This window comes from Nipponia nippon, unplaced genomic scaffold (genome assembly GCF_047370975.1).
Source record: "Nipponia nippon isolate SJK-2023a ecotype South Korea unplaced genomic scaffold, ASM4737097v1 scaffold_5, whole genome shotgun sequence".
Lineage (NCBI taxonomy): Eukaryota > Metazoa > Chordata > Aves > Pelecaniformes > Threskiornithidae > Nipponia > Nipponia nippon.
In genome coordinates this window covers 48554541-48574977 of record NW_028262369.1, presented here as the reverse complement: position 1 = coordinate 48574977, position 20437 = coordinate 48554541, and the positions used below count along the sequence as shown (strand labels likewise).

The 20437-nt window shown below is 42.8% G+C and overlaps 1 protein-coding gene across 1 annotated transcript in view; it reads right to left on the bottom strand.

The window, feature by feature from the left end:
- The window catches only part of NOTCH2 (notch receptor 2), an 89000-nt gene that overhangs the window by 8932 nt on the left and 59631 nt on the right, over positions 1-20437 (bottom strand). The window contains exons 17-29 of the mRNA XM_087732629.1: positions 19243-19471; positions 16608-16809; positions 13875-14028; positions 12701-12885; positions 11217-11349; positions 8886-9131; positions 6789-6901; positions 5700-6229; positions 4660-5007; positions 4282-4424; positions 3230-3440; positions 2508-2604; positions 1845-2013 (exon numbers count right to left, since the gene is read on the bottom strand). Of these exons, the coding sequence (XP_087588755.1) occupies positions 1845-2013; positions 2508-2604; positions 3230-3440; positions 4282-4424; positions 4660-5007; positions 5700-6229; positions 6789-6901; positions 8886-9131; positions 11217-11349; positions 12701-12885; positions 13875-14028; positions 16608-16809; positions 19243-19471 (2760 nt within the window). The remainder of the gene's footprint in view (positions 1-1844; positions 2014-2507; positions 2605-3229; positions 3441-4281; positions 4425-4659; positions 5008-5699; positions 6230-6788; positions 6902-8885; positions 9132-11216; positions 11350-12700; positions 12886-13874; positions 14029-16607; positions 16810-19242; positions 19472-20437) is intronic.

The following is a 20437-nucleotide window of genomic DNA, read 5'->3' as shown; positions in this document are numbered from 1 at the left end:
TAGGAGACAGGACCTCTTGGATCCCCCTAAACTCGAGAGACTGCGGAAGGTGCTGGATTAAGAGAGGGAACAATCCCTTGGTACACTGAGGCGTTTCGACTTGCCTCTCCTCTCTCTAGAAAAGATTTCTATTGTTCTACCTGCCACCTGGACCTGTGTCCAGGATCTAACTCACCCAGCTTCAGATGGCTCCAGCCCAGACACCTGCACCCTAGTCAGTCAGCCTCAACACCCTTTGCAATTAGGGGCAGTGAGGCATTACCGGAGCATGAGCCGTCTAGTCTTCAGGAGACTTCTGCTTGAGACAGAGATGAACTCTCTCTCAGAAGTGCCTATTTCTTCCCTCTGCCTGCAAAGGAAGAGGAAAGTGGCCAGGGCAGATGAATACCTACATTAACTGTGAGGAATCCTATCCCTCCTTACTAACCCATTACTCCAACACTTCTCAGACTTTTAAGACGATTTCTTCCCCTGACAATAACTCAGCTGCTTGCTTCTGATGCCGTGGAGGGGGATAGCTTACAGCAGCTCACTGCAAGCTTCACAGTTGCATCTGAATGGCAGGAAAGCAACTCACAGGTCAGTATTATTCCATCGCTATTCTTGGACAAAGCTTTGAGTGAACGTGAAAATAAGCAGTCTGAAGACTTAAGAACATTATTGCCTGCACTTGGAAAGCTTTTAGCCCGCCACACAACTAGAAGCTTCAATAGGGGAAATAAAGAAAAGCTTAAATTTGGCAGAAACTGATGGTTTATGTTCTCACACTCATTACACAGAAATCCCTCCTTCCCTGGGCTTTGCATTTAGGACAGCTAACGGGTCAAGGAGCAGAAAAGACAATGGAAGGGAACTGAGAGAATGGGTCCAGTTATCATTAAATTGCATGGAAATATTCCCACAAAATCCAATAAAAAGCAATTGCAGCAACATCATCAGAATCATTTCTCTGCATATGAACAAGAGCCATGCTTGCAGCTCTTCTGACCAGGATGAAGTTCTTGGTCAACTCTCTCCTCTCAGAACACAGGAATCAGTTATTAGCAGATGACCGACCCAGTCCCTTACCAGGTTACATGGCCTTAGTGCTACACTTAGAAAAAGCAGCAGAGCATTCTTATTGCATCTAGTCATTTGAGACTGAAAGAGAGCAAGCCTGTGTGGACGTGTGCATGTTAAAGAAGTTTCCTTCGAAGTTCACAGTTGTGTTATGGTGATCAACTCACTGAATTTGTAAGTTCAGGATATAGATCAGTGAATTAAAAAAAAAAAAAAATCATTAACAAGCCTGCTGCATTGCCGCTCTGTTCCAGCACAGATGTCTCACACTGCTAATCAGGGTATACCATCTGCCAGAAGTCATCTTACTCAGGAAAAGGCCATCCTTGCTTCCACCCCAGATAACAGACACCTCAGGTATAAACCCTGCTAAGCTGGTCCTTAGCAAAGTCTGGCATAAATCTCTGCAGTGATACAGCTGGAGAAGTTGGGGGTTATTTCCAGCACAACTATGCATTCCAAATTTCTGCCACAATGGCATTCCGACAATATCTTTTAGGCACACATTGTTACAAAGGAGATCCTATAGCTGTAGTTCCTACAGCTGCTTGCTAAGTTAACTCTTTTTCTCCTGGTTACATGATATTCCATGTGCTACAGACCATGATCCAATCTCTCCAGCTTTCTTTTCTGGAGCACACATGAGCTTTCCTTGAGTACCATAAAATTTGTACTGGTGTTCCTGTATACTCCGTATAATTTTTAAACATTAGCAGTCCCAGCTGTTGCAGACAGGGGAGGTTGGTGGCTGGCTGGCAGAACACATGGACGCTCAGAGTACTGACCTGGCCCTCTGACATTGACATCCAGCACATCCACTTCTTGATCTGCTTGAGGTGGTGTAAGGGCTAGTGACGTGCTCCCACAGACGTCTGCTGCTTCCAAGTGCTGCTGTGTCCACTGGCGCTGATCTATCTGCTCATCACCTTCCGGGAGCAAGGCTTGATCCTCAGCCTGAGCAGTTGGAAAATAAGCAGTTGCTTCAAAATGCTCATCAAGTAGCCAAAGACACTGAAAGTTCTTGGGGTTTTCTTTTTTTGGGGGGTGGGTGGGTTGTTTGTGTAGGGTTTGTTTTTTTTTTTCTGTTTTAAGCTAATGACAGTCTCCATTTACCTCTGCTTGGCATTCTCAACTTTCACATTCCCACCATGTTATCAGGCCTGAACTGCAAGACATGACACTACCATTAACCTTCTCTTCCCTTTGATGCAGCAGGGCCTGGGTAGGGAGGGGACACTGGAAGAGAAGTCACCTGGTTTCTCTACTGGCCTGTGGTGGCAGTGTTAACCTGAGGATTTGCTCCTCAGATATCATTAGTTATACATTACAAACCCCTAAGCAAAGGGAGGTTTTGAGCAACAGGCGTACCCTGGAAGTTAATGCAGCTGTTTTCCTCACTAGCAATTTCAGGGGTAAGGATGCGATACTCAAGTCTTGGAGCTCCTTACCTTTGCTCTCTTTGGCTGAGGTCCACCGTCACCTGCCCAGTGTTCAGTTGGTCCAGAATCTGCTAGGTTACCCTCTGGTATCTGGACTGACAGATTTCTAACAAACAAGGAGCACACATCACTTTGCAGGCTGACCAGGTGCTACTACTGCTTCTTATGCTAGCCTCCAGACACCAAGGATGGGATGCTTGCAAGTGTGGTAGCTTGCAAACAGACGGACTAAGAAATTAGAAATCTCAGCCAGGCAACAGTGGCATTAAATGCATTTAGAACTGCAGACTTGGTTAATTCAGCGGAAAGCCAAAACTGCATAAATGGGATTCTTCTTTTGAAACTTTCCATTATTTCTGAGTCATGTCTTTAACACATTGAGCTAGATGTATTAAAAGTTCGTTGTCACCTATCAACCTAAAAATGTCACACCTAATCCAGCAGGAAATTATGCAAATAGTACCCAACAGCTGAACTAAACAGTGTCAGAAAACCAAACATAACCAGGAGATTAGATTCCTTACTAGCGTTTTATAGATTACAGTTAATTAAAGTTCTTCTGTCCAAAACAGATATATTAAAATTTAGAGAAATAGCCTAAGAAGGTTTAGCTGAAAAGGCAGCTTTCTCTATGGAGTTAAGTGCCTTTAATAAAAGATTTATACACCACGTTCTCAAAATCCCCTAACACACTAATAAACACTCTGTCAGTGGCTTAAATGCAAACTTACTTGAGTCCAACGGCATCTTCCCCAACTGGCTCTCTGCGCTTATGATTACTAGGATCCCTGCGCAGAATAAAGCCTTCTGGGAGCCACAGCGAACCATGTTTGCGCTTACGCTTTGCCATCATCACACCCAAGAGAAGGATTAAAAGGATGATCAAAGCTGCCACAGCAAGTAGGTAAAGCAACTGGGTCTTCGGTGGTAACAAGGGTTCACCTAAAAATTTCAGTTAAAATACGAGATTAACAAAGTGGAGACAACGATCTTCAATCTACACGCTTTCTCACTCAGGGTCTTCCCCACAGAGAGTGTATTGTCTCCATACTGCAATGCATTTAGAGCAAAGGTTTGAGGAAGTTTAGGCTCTGCTGCATGGTTGTAAGAATACATCCCATCTTTCTGGCTTCCCTTGATCCTGTTTCTCAAAGTATTTTTTAGAGTCTATGACTGCTGAACTGATGATCTTGTTCCTTCCTCAAGAGTCCTGCTGGCTGAAGACAGCCACCCTGAATCAGTGTAGAGAGAGCTGATCTACATAAAGATACGAGCATGACCCATCTAGAAATATTGATGTTACCGATCTAGTACGAGGTTGCAGCCGAGCCTCAGACTGAGGGAGAGGGGAGCAGAAACCAAAGGGACTACATATTGCCAGAGGAGAAAATGTCTTGCAGACTGAGGAATGCCCTCCTCCCCCCCTCTCTAACGGCACCTTTTTCACTGAATTCATGGCTTAGAGCACACGAATGGTTTTTAGTGCAGACAAGATCACTGCAGTGTGCGACGCATTGCTGCAGCACGAGATTACTGTTTCTACAGGTATTAAAATGACTAGGCTCCAAACTTAAATGCCCTGCCTTACTAACCAGATGTCCTCTCAGAGCAGAATTAAGTATATTGCACATGCATACTTCTATAACTGGGGACAAATAAATTAGCTCCCAGAAACCATATTGAACAGCGAGACATATGATCAATAATCTGAGCATGAATTTTGCAAGCCCAAGTTTACTGACTGCCTTCCTCCACAAGGCATTTTCCCTCTGCAATTACTTACTTTGGACAGACACAAAAGGATAGGGCAACATGCCCTTGATGGCCTGAGCAGCTAAGAGAGCTGCAGCAGCTTCTGTGTTCTGAAAGCATTGCTCCGAATCCTCTGCACACTGACGGTTGTCAATCTCCAGGAACACCCTGGTGCTGCAGAAACACAGTAAAAGTGCACAGAAGTCAGCAACAGAAACTTTTGCCAAAGCACTAGGTTAAACTGCGGCCTTTTAAGTTAATCTTTCCACCCCAGCACTGAATTTGGCAGTTGCAATAGCTTTACATTTCCCCATAAAAACATAGATGGGCTACAGCCCCAGAAGGTCCAGAATGCCCCAGAGAGCTACCAGCATAAGAAGACCAGAGAAACACAAAGGCATCCACTTACCCAATGACCTCTTGCTCTAGTTCTCTGTGCTTGCGAACGACCACAAGCGATCGCCGACTCCGTGCTGCTGATTTCTCCCCGTAGTATGGGAATACCATGGGGTTTCCCTGGGAGTCCAGCTTGATTCTCAGATTGGTGTGCAGAAGAGTTCCCAAAGTGCGCAAGAAGCTGCGAACATCACCCAGCAGCTCGTCAGGGGGCATCAAGACCACAATGATTAGGGTCCCTTCTGCCAGCTTCTCAGCTTTGTCACCAGCACAGTCCAGACCGTCCCAGCCACACTCCTCACTATTACAGCCCTGGTCACAGCGGCCATCTGCGTAGTGATCTGCACAATACTTGTCATACCTAGAACGGTGAAAGGGTTAGAGGCAGCATATAGGACATAAATATTCTGTACAGTATACCTGCAGTCTAGGGGCCAAGGCCTTACACTCTTCATAACGATCTGAGGTAAAATAACACTCATATTCATGATATAAGGAGAAGAAATATAACCCCAGGATAAGCTTGCAATCTGGCAGGGTGGAAGTAGGAAGCACAGAACACCCCAAGAACACGTGGTTCAGTTCTGGTACCAGTGCAAGAGAACTGATTGTGCTGTTTATTAAGATAAAGCTATAACACCTCCTGCCTCGCCAAGGGAGAATCATCACAGCAAAGCTGTAGCATTTATTAGCTATGGAGTCAAATTCAGGATAGGAGGCAGTACTGTTAAAATCTAGTACAAGGTGAAATGCCTCCTATTTACATTTCCACAGAAAGCAGGACACATCCATCAAGCAGGTTAACACATTACCGTTGCTCAGGGTATCAGCTTAGTTCATAGCATACAAATTCCAGAACTTCTTTCCAAAAATAGACAAAAAGTACACAAAGCAGTGGAAACTCCTTGATGCCAAACTTTCAGCAAGAGCAAGGACCAGCAACAGAAACAACAGAAGAGATGGAAGCAGCTGGCATGAAGCATACCAACTACTGAAAGCACTAGCAGGAGACAGGTTAGTGACAGAGAAACCGTTGTCAGGATTGAGCCTTACTTGCATGTTTTGCTATTTTGCTGACATTCAAAGTTGTCAAACAGGCATTCGGGTGTGTTGCAGAACTCGTCACACTGTCCATTGAAAAGCATCCAGCAGCGCAATGAAGAGGAGCAGTTGGCCCAAGGATCTTCCATTGTCAGGGAGCAGTCGCCTCCATCCCACTGGCAGGCATGAGTGTTACAGTCTTCATCACAATAGCCATCTTTTGCTTTTACCGCACACTGGGAATCCAAACATCCTTGGGGCTCTGGGCTGAAAGTTATGGGCTGTTCACACTGGCTGCCTTGGGTGTAAGCAGGGCACTGACAATAATAGTAAGGAGGCTGAGAATGAGGGTGGCAGCTTCCACCATTCTGGCAGGGGGCACTGGCACAACCCGTGTTTGTCTGGCATTCCTCTCCCACAGACAGCTTGGGGCAATAGCACCGTGGACCAGAAGATGTCTGGATGCACTGCTCCCCCTTCTTGCATTTCACTTGTCCACAAGTACTGTGGCTGCTGAACTCACATTTTGCTCCAGAATAACCCTATGGGGGGGGAAAAAAAGGCAAAAAAAACAGGCTCACAAACATTCTTCAATGCTCTGAGGGCTGGAGGCAAGGTGTCATGTGCAAACCCGTTCTCCCCCGTAATTCCTCTAGCCTCATTGCAGGAGCCATGATTTTCTGGATCTAGCCTCAGGGATAAACTAGGAACTTACAAGGCTCTGTTACATTTTGAAATGGACTTAGAAGAGCCATAAACAAGGGCAATCTTGCAGTAAGCACAGAGAACACAGGACAGCAGAAAAATTGTCGAAATTTAGTGCTAGGCTTAAGACAGAAAAGCCAGCTATCCTGCCTCAACAGCAGAATTGTTTGGGGTAACAACAGGCAGCATTACTCTCCTAGGGCACCTGGAAGCCCTGGGTTTCCCAGCTAGGTAGATAAACTAAAGGATGCGGGTAAAGAGTGTCAAGGACACAGCTTTGCAAGTAGTACAGAAAAGATAACTTTCACCTACAATGGACCAGTGAAACTAATGAGACTGTAGCCAGAGAACTCTACAGCTGAGACAGGCAATCCAGTTTCAGGATACGGTGCTTACCGGAGGACACTGGCAGATGAACCCATCTGGCATGTTGCTGGCAACAGCACAGGTACCTCCGTTCTGACAAGGCTTCCGGGGGCACACATCTATTACGCTCTCACAGTGGCGACCTGAGATGTACACAGATGGGGAGAAGAAAGCAGAGAAATGCGTGTGTGTGCATATCAAAAAGCCATCACAAAGCAAAACACTCCAAAGAATAGCCAACGAGCCAAACACTCCAGTGAGACCTTCCCCTCAGAACAGGTAGGGAACATCTCTTCAGATAACACATGGTCTCTAAGTAGCTGCCAAAGTAGCAGCAGAGGAAGGCACAACCCCAAAATCCACAAGGGGTATTTGGAGATAGGCCACCTTGTCTGCCTCCTCAAGAATGCGTGCAATCCAGCACAAAGACAGAATTTGCTGTCAGCTCCAAGTCAGCCAGGCATAGAGGCTGAAGGTGCTGTGCCATGTCAATTTGGGAGTTCTTAAGACTTCCTTTACTTTTTGGGAGATGCTCAGTGAGTCCAGCCCAAAGGCAAATCACTCTCTAACCATGAATGAACAACCCTCAGGACGAGATGCAACATGAGCCAATATGACAAGCAAGCGGAGCCTCCTCAGACTGATCAGCCAGACACAGAGGTCTTACTGCACTGACTGGCATTTGCAGCCGCTCCCAGAGTCAAACTCTGACACCAGACTTTAAAAAGATGAGGATGACCTAAGCATGACTTGGACCCCCTAGGAAAAAGTTAATAGAAGTCTCCACACATGTGCAGCCAAGACTGACTGCTTGCAGACAGGGCAGGATGGCCCACGGAGTCCTGGCATCCTATCAGTCACAAACCACAGCAAAGCCACCCCCGTCCCCTCCCAGGCAGAAGGGTCAATGTGGAATGTGCAGAAGATGAACAGCTAGAGGAAGAAGCATGCTCCCCCTCTGGGCCTAACATTTCCAGACAGATTTCATGTCTGAGACACAGCAGCTCTCCCTGCTCCTCCTAAGGTGCAGCAGGTCTGCACTCCCCAAGCCGCAAGTTCCAGCCACCCTTCCATGACAGCCAGAAGCAACACGAGGCGTAATTCATAAAAGCAACCTTAACAGACAGGCTTAAATACAAACCTATCTGATGACCTGCACCAGTGTCCTACTACCTAGCCTGGCTCCACTTCCCTCATATGTTGCTCTTTTAGGAACTTCTTTTGTCAATCTAGGTAATGCATTCAAAAACTACTACACAAATTCTTCAGATGTATGCCTTTGTGATTTCTTTGCATCTGACAATCATAAATTTAGTGGAAAATCACAGCATCTTTAAATTTTAAGAAAAAAAAAGAGTAAATACTGGTAAAGCATGCAGAGAAGGTCATTGGTAAACAGGGAAAGTGAAAGGTTTTAACAGAGGAAAACTGAATACATAAGAAGTTAAACTGACATGGAAACTGGAAAACTGAAAGTTAAGACACATCTGGAGACTATTAGCCCAAACTTATGCCCAGTGGGAGGCAGAAAGCAGAATAGCAGCAATACTAACAAAGAAGAGATCTAGAGAGTGTGAGACATAAGTTTGCGCAGTGCGAAGTTGTGATTCAAAGTTGGATTATGGAAGGATCACATCACTAAGCTAGGAATGTACAGTCTGTCTATGCATAGAGTATTCCATCCTGACCACATCACCAATATAAGGAAGAAAGGGAGAACTGAGCAGAAAAGGAGGCCGAAAGCTAAATATGGATACCATGGCACTGATTTATAGAGAAAATTCATGTGCTGCTTTGCAAGAGAAAAAGCCATGGAGAAGCTGACACGTGAACAGTTACACTTCCAATATTAGAAATGTGAAATTATGAAGGAGAGAAAAGTTACCACAGAAAAAACATCCTGGCAGCCAAGTGTCTCAGGAGATTCCTTTGTCTGAGACAGCTTGGGAAGCCAAATTTCTTAGAAGGCTTAAAAGAAAGATTGGTTTAAAAAGCGAGACATAGTGTAGGGAAACAATCAGGTATTGTAAAGGGAAGTGACTAGATAACATGACTGCCAGAAAGGGAAAGAATGACCATTTTTCAAGATATTACTCTGAAACTGGAAGCATGTTTACGACTACTCACCAGTAAAAGCACTACGACAGATGCATCTATAATCATTTATCAGCTGAACACAGTCCAGACTTCCACGGGGGTTACAAGGATTAGAGAGGCATTCATTGATATCTCCCTCACATCGCTCGCCTGCAAAGCCTGGGAGACAAATACAGCTGTAGCCCCCGATCTGGTCAATGCACTGCCCTCCATTAAAGCAGCGGGGTACTCCTGAGTTTGAAACACAGTCATCGACGTTCTCCTCACACAAACGGCCTGTCAAGACAGGAAAAAGTAACAATTTGAGGATACAGTGTCATGGCCTCATTTCCTACACTGCTCATCAAGTTTTAAGATCGTGTCACACACAGTCCCAGATATAAACAGGTAAAGATCCCAGCTTAATGCAATCCATACCCTGGGCAGACAGACAGCCTCAGATCAGACCCAGGAAGCATCTGGTTTAGATCCAGGCTGTTCTCAATGGTAGGTCATACTGGTATTTCGCAGCTTTCATGCTTGACTTAATTTAAGGGCATAATTAAAAACACAAAAACAAAACAAAACCAAAAAAGATGCACTCAATTTAGCCCAGCAACTGAACATAGCTGGAGAGCCCTGTGCTGCCCTTGCAAGGCTGTGAGCTTCCCACCATTCATTTAACTTGGTGGTAACCCTGAAACTTGGCAAAGAGCATTTGTAGCGACATCTTTAAAACAAGCAACAACAAACCAGCAGAAAAGCAGCTGTGATAAAGCACAGACCCCTGGCCAGCATGCCATTCCTGCAGTTTGCCTTCTGGGGACCTACAGTAAACTCTCAACACCGGCTAGGGACGGCAGTTTCTCCCTCTCCCTACGGGGCTCCCTTTCAAGAGGCAACGTCTGGTACCGGTTCTGCCTTCGCCACGCAGTGTAACGGACAAAAGGGGCAAAGAGGGTAAGCTGAGCAAGGACTTTTGTCTGTTAGTACAGCTGATTCCTCTGGAGCAAGTAAAGCCATTCACCTAAACATGGAGGATACTTGCACTGGCATTAGTAAAGTATTCATTTCAAACTGGGCCAGGGACAAAAGCTAAGTCTTGATATCATAATTAATTATATCAATCTTTTCTAATTCCTTTCATTTACAAAAAAAAATTTGTCACGTCCAAAAAGTAATTCATCTCAACAAATAAAGACTGAAGAATTACAAGGAATACATTCAGAGCCTCTCAAAGGAGGATGGGTGCTTTAGTACAACACAGAAACTCTGGCAGTGCAGAAACTGGTACATAAATACACACTTTGATGTAGAGACATAAGAAGCAATTTTTTTTTTTTTTTTTAAATTGGAAGACCAAATTAAGAACAATACATGACAAATTGCTAACGCAATGATTTACAATGAAATAAACACTTATCCAGACTGGGAAGATGCGCTGACAGCCACACTAAAGTGAATGAACTGGTAACATGCAAGGGCAAGAGGCAAATATATTAGATTATTTTATAATTTTACTTAAATTTACTTTATGAACCAAGAATTTAGTTCTACCTGACACACATCTGGAGATTTTGCCTACACTTCAGAAAGATAAAGTAAGTTCAGAGAAATATAAAATCTTTAACTGACTTGAGAAATAAACTTAAGAAAAAAAGTCAAGTGAGAAAGCATTCACTGACTGGTTAAAATGTGCAGTCCTGAATATTTTCAAAGGTAGAAGTCAGGGCCATCAGGTCAGATATAACAGGGAAATGGAAGGTTCGGTTTCAAGAAACACGACATTAAACATGCTGTGGAATCATACTTACTGAAAACCACCATTATGTAACTGTGGAGGTTTTTTTTAAAAAAAAAGCTTTTAATAAAAGAGCTCAAATTTGCTGAAGTAGGTTAAGCTAGCCTAGAGGCACTGAACTTTTCCACAGAAGACTCCAGGACAGAGGACAATGCAGGGCCAAAATTTAAAGTAGTAAAGGACGCTAGAAATTATGCAAGAACTAATCAAGTTTTCTGCATATTTCATAGCATCTTAGCCAAAAAGAAACCTTGGATTTACTATATCAAAACAGACAGGGTTGGGAGAGACCTTAACAGTAATCTAGTCCATCCCTATAGCCAAAGACGGATCATGCATTCCCGAAGGACACTGTCATGACCTATTCCTTTAAAGGAAATAAAGAAAAAGAAAAAGAAAGAAAGAAAAAAAGAGCAGTGTTTCTTTTTAAAGGGAAAATATGTATCTCAAGGGATCCAGTGCACTTTGGGAACATTCTTCAAAGAAAATAATGTGTTCCCTTTAGACTCTGCATCATGAAACCAGTAGTCAGAAAGGAAAATTCAATCTTGTAACATTCACTTAATTGCTGAGCTTCATACCCCGAGTTCCTGGTGGACAGGAGCACTTGAAATGATTGACGAGGTCTATACATGTTCCTCCATTCTGGCAGGGCTGAAATTGGCACTCATCCACTTGATATTCGCAGTTGACACCCTGATATCCAGGCACACACTGCCAGTATAAAAATAAGTGTGAATAATCTTCTCCTAACAGATACATTAGTAGACATCTGAGAAAGGCTAACACAGACAAAACAAACCTTCAATGGGACAGATTACAACTGCCTTTGTAGCTATACAACTGCAAGTGATTTCAAGGGCTGCACGGCCAGCCAGCTTAAGCACACAATTTGACCATGTGACTACTCAACAGCACACTGCATGTTTGAATTTGAGTGACTTTATTCCTGTAAAATATAGCGATCAAATCCAGACACCCTTTAGCACTGAGATTGGCTTAGTAGTTGACTTAAGGTTTACATAAAACTCATCCTTTCCTTCTGGGCATGAGCTTCCAAGGTGTTCTACCATTTTGAAAGGTTGAGGAAGGTTGATATACCATAATAATCTCATGGTCTACACTGCTCTCTGCATCATCTGTAGCAAACAGAAAGCAGTGGAAGGCATCTCCCATTCTGAGAGGCAAGGGATACTTTGCCCATCCAATAGGGAGAATACAACATTCCTTTAATGCATTCTACATATATTTTAATACAATCCACATCTCTGGCAAAAAATCTTTCAAGATAAGAACTCCATCTCCAAAGAGGCAAGGAGTTCAAATGCCCATCAACCACACCTCCTTACAATCACACCTCTAATTTAGTCTTAAAAGCCTCTCAGGAGCACTGCTTCTGCCACAGCTAAATTAAAAATTCTTTCCAGGTTGTTCTGTTTTCGGATGGGATAGAGTTAATTTTAGAGTCATAGAATCATTTTGGTTGGAAAAAACCTTTAAGATCATCAAGTCCAACCGTCAACCCAGCACTGCCAAGTCCACCGCTAAACCATGTCCCTAAGCACCACATCTGCACGGCTTTTAAATACCTCCAGGGATGGGGACTCAACCACCTCCCTGGGCAGCCTGTTCCAGTGCTTGACAACCCTTCGGGGGAAGAAATTTTTCCTGATATCCAATCTAAACCTCCCCTGGCACAACTTGAGGACATTTCCTCTTGTCCTATCATTTGTTACTTGGGAGAAGAGACCGACCCCTACCTCGCTACAACCTCCTTTCAGGTAGTTGCAGAGAGCGAGAAGGTCTCCCCTCAGCCTCCTTTTCTCCAGGCTAAACAACCCCAGTTCCCTCAGCCGCTCCTCATAAGACTCATGCTCTAGATAAGACTTGTGCTCTTTCTTCCTAGTTACCGACTGGAGTTAAACCACGACACAGGCGCAGGCTGCTTTTATCCCCAGCTTGAAGCTATTCTACCACTTGCATGTGTTTCTGATTTCTTTTGATTCCTTTGCATTACAATGCTCTAAATATTTAGACCTCTTCCTACTAAACCAGCATGCATTACCTCGCACTGGTATCCACCCAGGTGATCCTGGCAGGTAGCACCATTCTGGCAGGGGCTGGAGTCACACTCATCCAGCTGCACCTCACAGTAACTGCCAGTGTAACCCACCTGGCACTGACAGTGGTGCGTGTTTCCAACATTGAGGCAACGACCAGAGTGCTGGCACAACTGGTCCACTGTGACTCCTGAAACAAAGTTAAATAAAGTGAGCAAACACATAAAACACACTTGCTACCAGTGTTGGTAGCTCATCCAGGAATGAATATGGCTAGACCCAAAGAATTGAAAAGTTGAAACTCAAAAATTGAACGGTTACTCTTTAAATTACAGTGATCAGAACCACAACTGGCTTCCAAATGAAGTCACTGCTCTGTCCCCTTTGGGTCATCAGCATCAACACTCGCATGAAGTATTTGTGTTGCTGTATTATTTTACCACTGGCTGGTGAATACACATCTGAAGTACTACTGTTGCAGTACAAAGGTTCAATGTTTGTACCTAGAATGTCCGCAAAAGGTATGGGAGCTTGACACCCCTCTCCTCTGACAACGAATCTGCTTGTTTGGATTTCCTGGACTGAAAATGGCATGACACTGTCTATCAGCCTGGGCTACAAGCCACCTTCCAGGAAGAAATTAACTTAAAAACCAAATCTTTTACATATACATCATCTGAAGCAGGAAATTACTACTTTGGGAGGCCATGGTATTACCTATATAGCCAAATAGCACACTTAGTAGCCAGTATTCTCTAGGAAATACTTACAAAGATCATGAGTTACAAGATGCCTTTTTTGTACAAGGACAACATGTCTTAAACCTGGCCTGCCTGGGATTCAGCAGAAAGGCACAAATAGCTGATGTATTTTCCAAAAAGGCAGTCCACATAAAACAGTATTACTGAAATTCTGAGACTTCATAAAATATTTAATTCTTCTTTTCTAATATTTTTATGGTAGAGGCTAGCTTCTTATGTTAGGGAGAATCAAGAAAGCCTTGACTCTCAAATACAACCTTGCAGAGAGTTTTTTAGCTTAGAAGTGATCATGATTGACCACCTAGATGCAAAGCTCTCTAGGATTTCCAAGGCATGCTGTGTTAACAGGGGTAAGGGGAAAGGAGGAGCAGATTAATGATGCATGTTTTCAGTTAAAGCAGAGAGGATGCTTATTTACCCCTTTGTGAAGCTGCCACTTGACACGAGACATTGGGCACATCGCAGTAAGCACCAGTCCAGCCAGATGGGCAGACACATCGAGTCTGGGCTCCACTCTGGACACACGTGCCTTTATTCTTACAGGGAGACTTGCTGCACAGATCCATAAGTGCCTGGAGAGAAAAAAACCACAACATGATATGTGGCAAGCACAGCAGGAAACACTACTCAGAGTACAAGTTCAAGAAGCAAAGAAAGCAAGCGCTGCAAAACTGGTTCCATGGGGCACTGGAAAGAAAGGGACTATACTTCCCAAGTCTAAGCTAGGTGCTTCACTGACAGCCTCAAGAGCTCATGTGCCTAGGAAAGCGCAAACGTACTGAGGAGTAAACCCCAGATGGCAACATCATTTCAAGAGTAAGCTGATCCTCACACCTTGCTATGCAGAGGCATCTTTGGCTGGCTGGGTTTGAGAAAATTCAGTTTTATCTCAGACTAGGCTTCTAGTTTCACATTAGTAGAAGGCTTCCAGATACCAACAGTAACAGGTGCCCTTTCTTCTCCCAAACTCGCCCCATCTTCACTGCTTTTTGAGGAGGACAGATGTGTTCCATATTTTGATCTTTCTTTTTCCTTTTTGTCATTAGCTCACCATACCTGCTTTTGGTCCCATTTGCTCTAGTATGGTCTCTCTTGAGTTTTCCTGTCTCTTGAGATTCACTTGAAACACCACAACTGTTTTATGAACTGAAGATGGGCCAAAGTATACTGCTTTTCTTGATTCCTTATATAAAAAAACACTTTCCAAACAAAGAGACTAAAACACAGTAAATCATCATATGAAAGTGATGTGAGGACCCAAAATAACTCTGTCTGACCTAACATAAACCAGCCACCGAGCACCATTTCCTTTTTGAGCGCTTAGGCTTCAAAGCAATACAGCTATCTGATTGATTTCAAGCTGACTTGAGGGAAGGATGAGGTTTTTAAAGCGAGTAGTTCTGAATTTTGGCTGTAAAATGCAATCTCAATTGCAGAAAGTTCTGCTTTTCAGATGCAAACTGTCTACTCACAAAGATTAAAGTAGAAAAATCTGTGCTTTCACAGGCAACCAAAAAGAAACTTGGAATTAAGTTTTATCGCATGTAGTTGAGCGTGAAGAAGAAAAACAGCGAGCCTTTTGCTTCTGCATTTGTAATGAGTAGCTGACTGTTTTACATGCAAATTCTATAACTTATGAATCATTGTCTGATTTTGTCCTGCTTATTTAGCTTTGCTAATTGGGTCAAGTCAGTTTACCACTAAGACAAGAACTACAGTGTAGCTGTAATCTATAAATCTCTCCAATACAGCTTTGAATAGTACTTATAAATTTAGAAAGTTCTGATTCCTTGTATAAAATGAGTAACACATTATGATCAAGCTTCTCCGAGCATAAAGCAGACTTTCTGAGAATCCACAACATTTAACTTGGGGACAGGAACATTAATCCTTTTCTCAAGTAAAAACAAAGCAAACATAGCAGAAGAGGAACTACTGAACTTCACTGTACTTTACGATCACTCTCAATGCTAATTCTCCCAGTGGGGTTTAAGTGGTGTGCCCAGAATGCATAATTAGGGTAGCGGAGGGGTTGCTTTTTTATATCACTTCACTACTTTGCATTCACTTCCTCCATTAGCAATACCTAGAAGCAGGCCCGACAATTTAATGTCTAGCAACATACTTCTGGAAAAGCACCTCCCCCACTGCCACTAAAAGGCTTCTTCTAACACCCATTGTTTTACAAAGACACATTGGCATGAAAGACAGTTGCAAAATCCTTACAAAACTGTAGTGTATTCCAGTAGTTTAAGAAATTCCCAGATTTTTTTTTTTTAAATGGCAGCACTCAGGCTGCTTATGAAGGAAGCCACTATAGTGTTTACTGTTCCAGAGCTAGAAATAGTCTCAAATCATTCTTGCTGTTTTGATAAGAACAGAATAAAAAGAAAAAGCTCTGATTTGAAAAATTAAATCAGCATTCTGTTTCCACTGTGATATGCCAAGTTTAAAGTCTTTAATAGGTCAGCCATTTACAGTATAGGTTTGCAGCTCCTACGCTCAACTGTGGAAAACTGTAAATTGCCTGAACTCAAGTCTGAAAGCAAGGATAGAGATTTTTATTGAGGTTGTTAACAGCACAGTCACATCAGCTACTGCCCCAAAACATTTTCTGGCTTCTTATGGGGGAAAAAAAAAAAAAAAATCTACAATCAACCTGGAATAACTACACCTCCCTGTACAAAACAAAGCAGTTAAATCAAGGTCCTCCTAATCAGACTGATATTCTGCTATTTAAAGTGCTATTTTTTTGTCTTGTTTTGTGCATGTTTGTTGTTTTTTTTAATACAGGACTCTGCCTTCAACTCAGGACAATTTTATGCTTCAAATGAAATGCAGTCATTTTCAAAGCTAACAGCTGTTTTTCATTTAAGACGAAAACTAATCTAGAAAGTTCCAATGACACCTGCATTTTTCTCCTCCTTATAATTAAACACTTTTGATTTCCAGAGTTTTGAACAGGGGCACCTGCTCTGTAAGACAGAGGCGCTGGACTTCTTTTTCCCTTGGGTAGCAGGCCAGGGAACCAGAACTGAAGGAACAAGAGCTCTGCCATGTTCGGTACCTCACATCTAACCTGGTCACTTCTGCTCTTGGACAGTTCAAACAGCAGTGCCCTGTGCAAAACAGGCAAGAAAAGGTCACCCACCTGACAGTTCTTCCCAGTATAACCCAAAGGACATATACATCGGTATGTGCCCAGGCTGTCCACGCAAGAGCCTTTGTTCAGGCAAGGATGTGAATCGCATTCATTAATTTCCGTGAGGCAGAAGGGTCCTGTAAACCCCACCGGACACTGGCAAGTAAAGGAATTGATCCCATCCACACAAGTACCTCCATTGAAACAGGAGCTGCAGGAGAGTGAGAACAAAGGTAAGCTGAGGCAAAATGCAATTAGCTCATCACAGCCAAAACAGCACATAAACATTACTGAAATGAGAGAGAAAACCAGGATCTTCTGATCGCTCGTAAGTTCCTGCTAAAGAAGCATAAATCAGATAACAGGAATGCAAGTGGACTCCAGCTCACCGCTTTTTACCTTGGCAGGCAAAGAAAGTAAAGCAGGGTTTCAATGAGTCATTAGTGATGGAGGTAACTTATTTCATGAAATCTTCCCAGCTTCAATGTGACCACAAACAGTACTGCACCAGGTAGGCGTGTGGCTTGCTCAAACTGATAGATTTTATACAAATTTTATTACTAATTACTATTGTATTACAAATTGTGAGAAACAAAACAATTTGCCTTTTTTTTAAAGCTTCAAAGGAGTTGCAGGTATGTTTTCTCAAGGAAAACGTTCATATAACATGCAAAACACAAGCATGTTCTTCATTGAAATTATGTGAAAGTATTGGTATTGCTAAATCCCTTTCTCCTCTTCTCATGAGAACCTTAAGTCCTTGATTTGTAAAACTGCTCATACATGCCCTGGCAGAATTCAGATCAAAGGGATTATCCCCCTCCCCCCAATCTTCTGATCATAACAAATTCTGCCAGATGAGGTGTCCTATGGAGAAGTGACTGGGAAAGTTCGGAGAAGTGATGCCTCATGCAAAATTGACTCCTTTTTCCTTCTAAAGAAACACCTGACGGGAAACTCCTGCTCCTCTGAAAATAACCCTAGATCAGACTCAAGATAATCAGTCTGATGAAGTACACAAAACTAATTCATGCTTGTTATCTGTTTTGTGCACTGTCAAAGGGTACTTCCATGAGAGAAGCCACTGACTCACCTTCTTGAACTTCCAGTGCAAGTTTTAAGTATCTAAATTCTGACCGTGATTACCGTAGATGTCGACATTAACCTATTTATCAGAGATGTTCCTCTGCGCTGTGGGCTGAATTCTGTTTTACAGGGAGCAGAAACTGCTGTTTACATTCATGGCAGAACAAGGAAGAGAAGACAGAGGAACTGTCAATCACTTGGCCTGTTTCACTGAAATCAGGTACCCATCTCCAAAAGATGGCACTCTCTCATAGGTGGCTTCTCACACAAGATACGGAAGAATTATTTGAACCAAACTCAAATCAGCCAACCATCATGGCGCTCTTAAGTATAGCTCAGTAAATTTTGGTTGAGAAGGTGTGACTGGTTTAGCTTGGCAGAGCGTCGAAAATTGCTACATCCTTCATTCATACCTGCAAGACTGGTTTCTGTCCTGACTGATAACGAAAACAAAAACAGGATGAACCTCAAGGAAGAACCAGGCTTTCTGCTAAGACACCCAACATACTTCACTTGATTAAACAACTGTTGTGCAAATTAAACACACCCTCATCAGTGACACAATCCTGTTCTTAAACAAAAGATGTTAAAATACTTCCTCCCCCACAAATGCAATTTTATAAGAGATAAGGAAGATCTTTTCTTTGTGTGCAGAAAACGCATGAGAATACCAAGACTTTTTGCACTTAGGCATCTTATTTGTTTCTGGTAACTAGACTAGAACAGACTATTTTTTTTTTAACCATTTCAAGCTTTATTAGGAATTGTTTCCATTTGAGAATCTGAAGTTACCTACATGAACCCTAACAAAGCTTAAAATAAATATGCAGGCAGATGATGGATACACAGGGTTAACTCTCAAAGAGCTTTTAAAACTACCAAGTGAACCATTTATATAAGGACCAGCTGCTGAGCACTTCAACTCAGTTCCATGCCTCCCCCTTAGAATGATCTCAGGTTTTATCTCAACACTGCTAAACCACATCCAATTTGTGAGCATTAAAATATCTCTGATGATTAAACCTTTCCAGTACAGAATTTGTGGATTTAGTGTTCCTCCTGGTTGCTTCTTCATATTATTTGCAGTCAATAACTCAACTCGGGGCTAATTTAATTTTCCTGCCTTTCTGAGAGTTGGCTGTCGCTTCCATTTTTGCAGCTTTTGTATTTCTCAACACAGTAACTGTTCATAACCAATCAATTATTTCCCCTCCCCTATATGATAATGGTCTTATAAAAATATAAATTACTTACGTTTTAATAAGCTACCATCTGCCTTAATGTTTGTTAAACACTATCATATTCCTCCTATAATGGAACTAAGCTTCTAACTAGCGGTGCAAACTGAAGACCAACTTTGACAGGCAACTGCCTTTCAGCTGGTATCCTGCACAAGGTAAGCAAGTTTTCCTTGCATGAATCACAAGTATGTCTCAGTGACAAAAGGCAGGAAAACAGATCCTCATCATTAAAAACTGCTTCTGAGTAGGACTGACTTCAAGCCATGAGCACACGCCGTGTGGCTCCTTAGTGCAGCAGCACAGTGAAGTTATCTCACCTCTCGGTGCATTCATCGATGTTGTTCTCGCAGTTGGTTCCCTCAAAACCAGGCTGACACTTGCATGTGTAGCTGTTGACGTAGTGGGTGCACGTGCCTCCATTCCTGCATGGTTCACTCAGACATTCATTGGTATCTGTTTGACATTTATCTCCATGAAATCCAGGTAGGCAGATGCATGAGAAAGAGTTTATCCCATCCACACATGAAGCTCCATTTTGGCAGGGATCTAAGATAGAAGCATTACAGTAAGTGTTAAAATGGGTAACAGTCAAAGGCCATGCCTAGAGTAGTAGCTTTTAGGAAAAAAAGTATCACGCAGCCCAGAGTGTGACAGTCTACTGACAAGTTTTTCTGAGCCACTTTATGGAATAAATAATTGCAAAGCATTATCAGTAACAAATTCACAAGAAGGTGTGGATCAAGACCAAACTTCAGGGCCTAAATGTTTCTCTCCTGGGAACTGTTCAGCCAAAACCAACAAAACCAGACCCAAAGTCTCTTGGTTTAAAATTCAAACTCTGCTTTTTTAACAAATGCCTACTGAGAAAGACAATACAAACAGCACAGCAACTGTTTCTTCTTCCCTATCAAGTCTTACTCATAAGAGAACTCAGACTGTTCTCTCTTTTCCAGACACTGCTCAACACACGAAAGAACTTGTGTGCTTCATTTTAAGAATGAAAGCAGTCCAGTCAAATCAAATGCGTATGTGTAAATTGGCATGTTTATGAGCACTTATGCGTTACTGAGCACTTAGCATTTTTCCCAGTATCAAAGGCTGACTGAGGAAAGGCTGGCAGAAAAGCTCACAAATTCACACACAACGTTGGATTCTCCTCACCTCTGCATTTCTTGACGTTGTCTTTATCCCTACCATGATCTTGCTACTTGCGTATCACTATTTTTTGGCCTAAGCCATCCCCTACTACTGTATTCCCTCTACTTCCACAAGTACCAATCTGCCTGAAAGAGCTCGGGCATTCAGTAGTTTCTTTCTGCTTTGCTCCTTCCACTTTTGGATTTAAGACCCACATTCCTCCGTTGGACACTGCCTCTGAAGCCAGTTTACTTTTCTAGTCTGCATTCCCTAGACCAAAAGCCTATGTATATGAAAAGCAGGGAGGGAAACTGGGAAGAGGGGAGGAAAAGGAGAGACAGGAAGGGGGACGAAGAAAAGGTTACAGAGCATTTT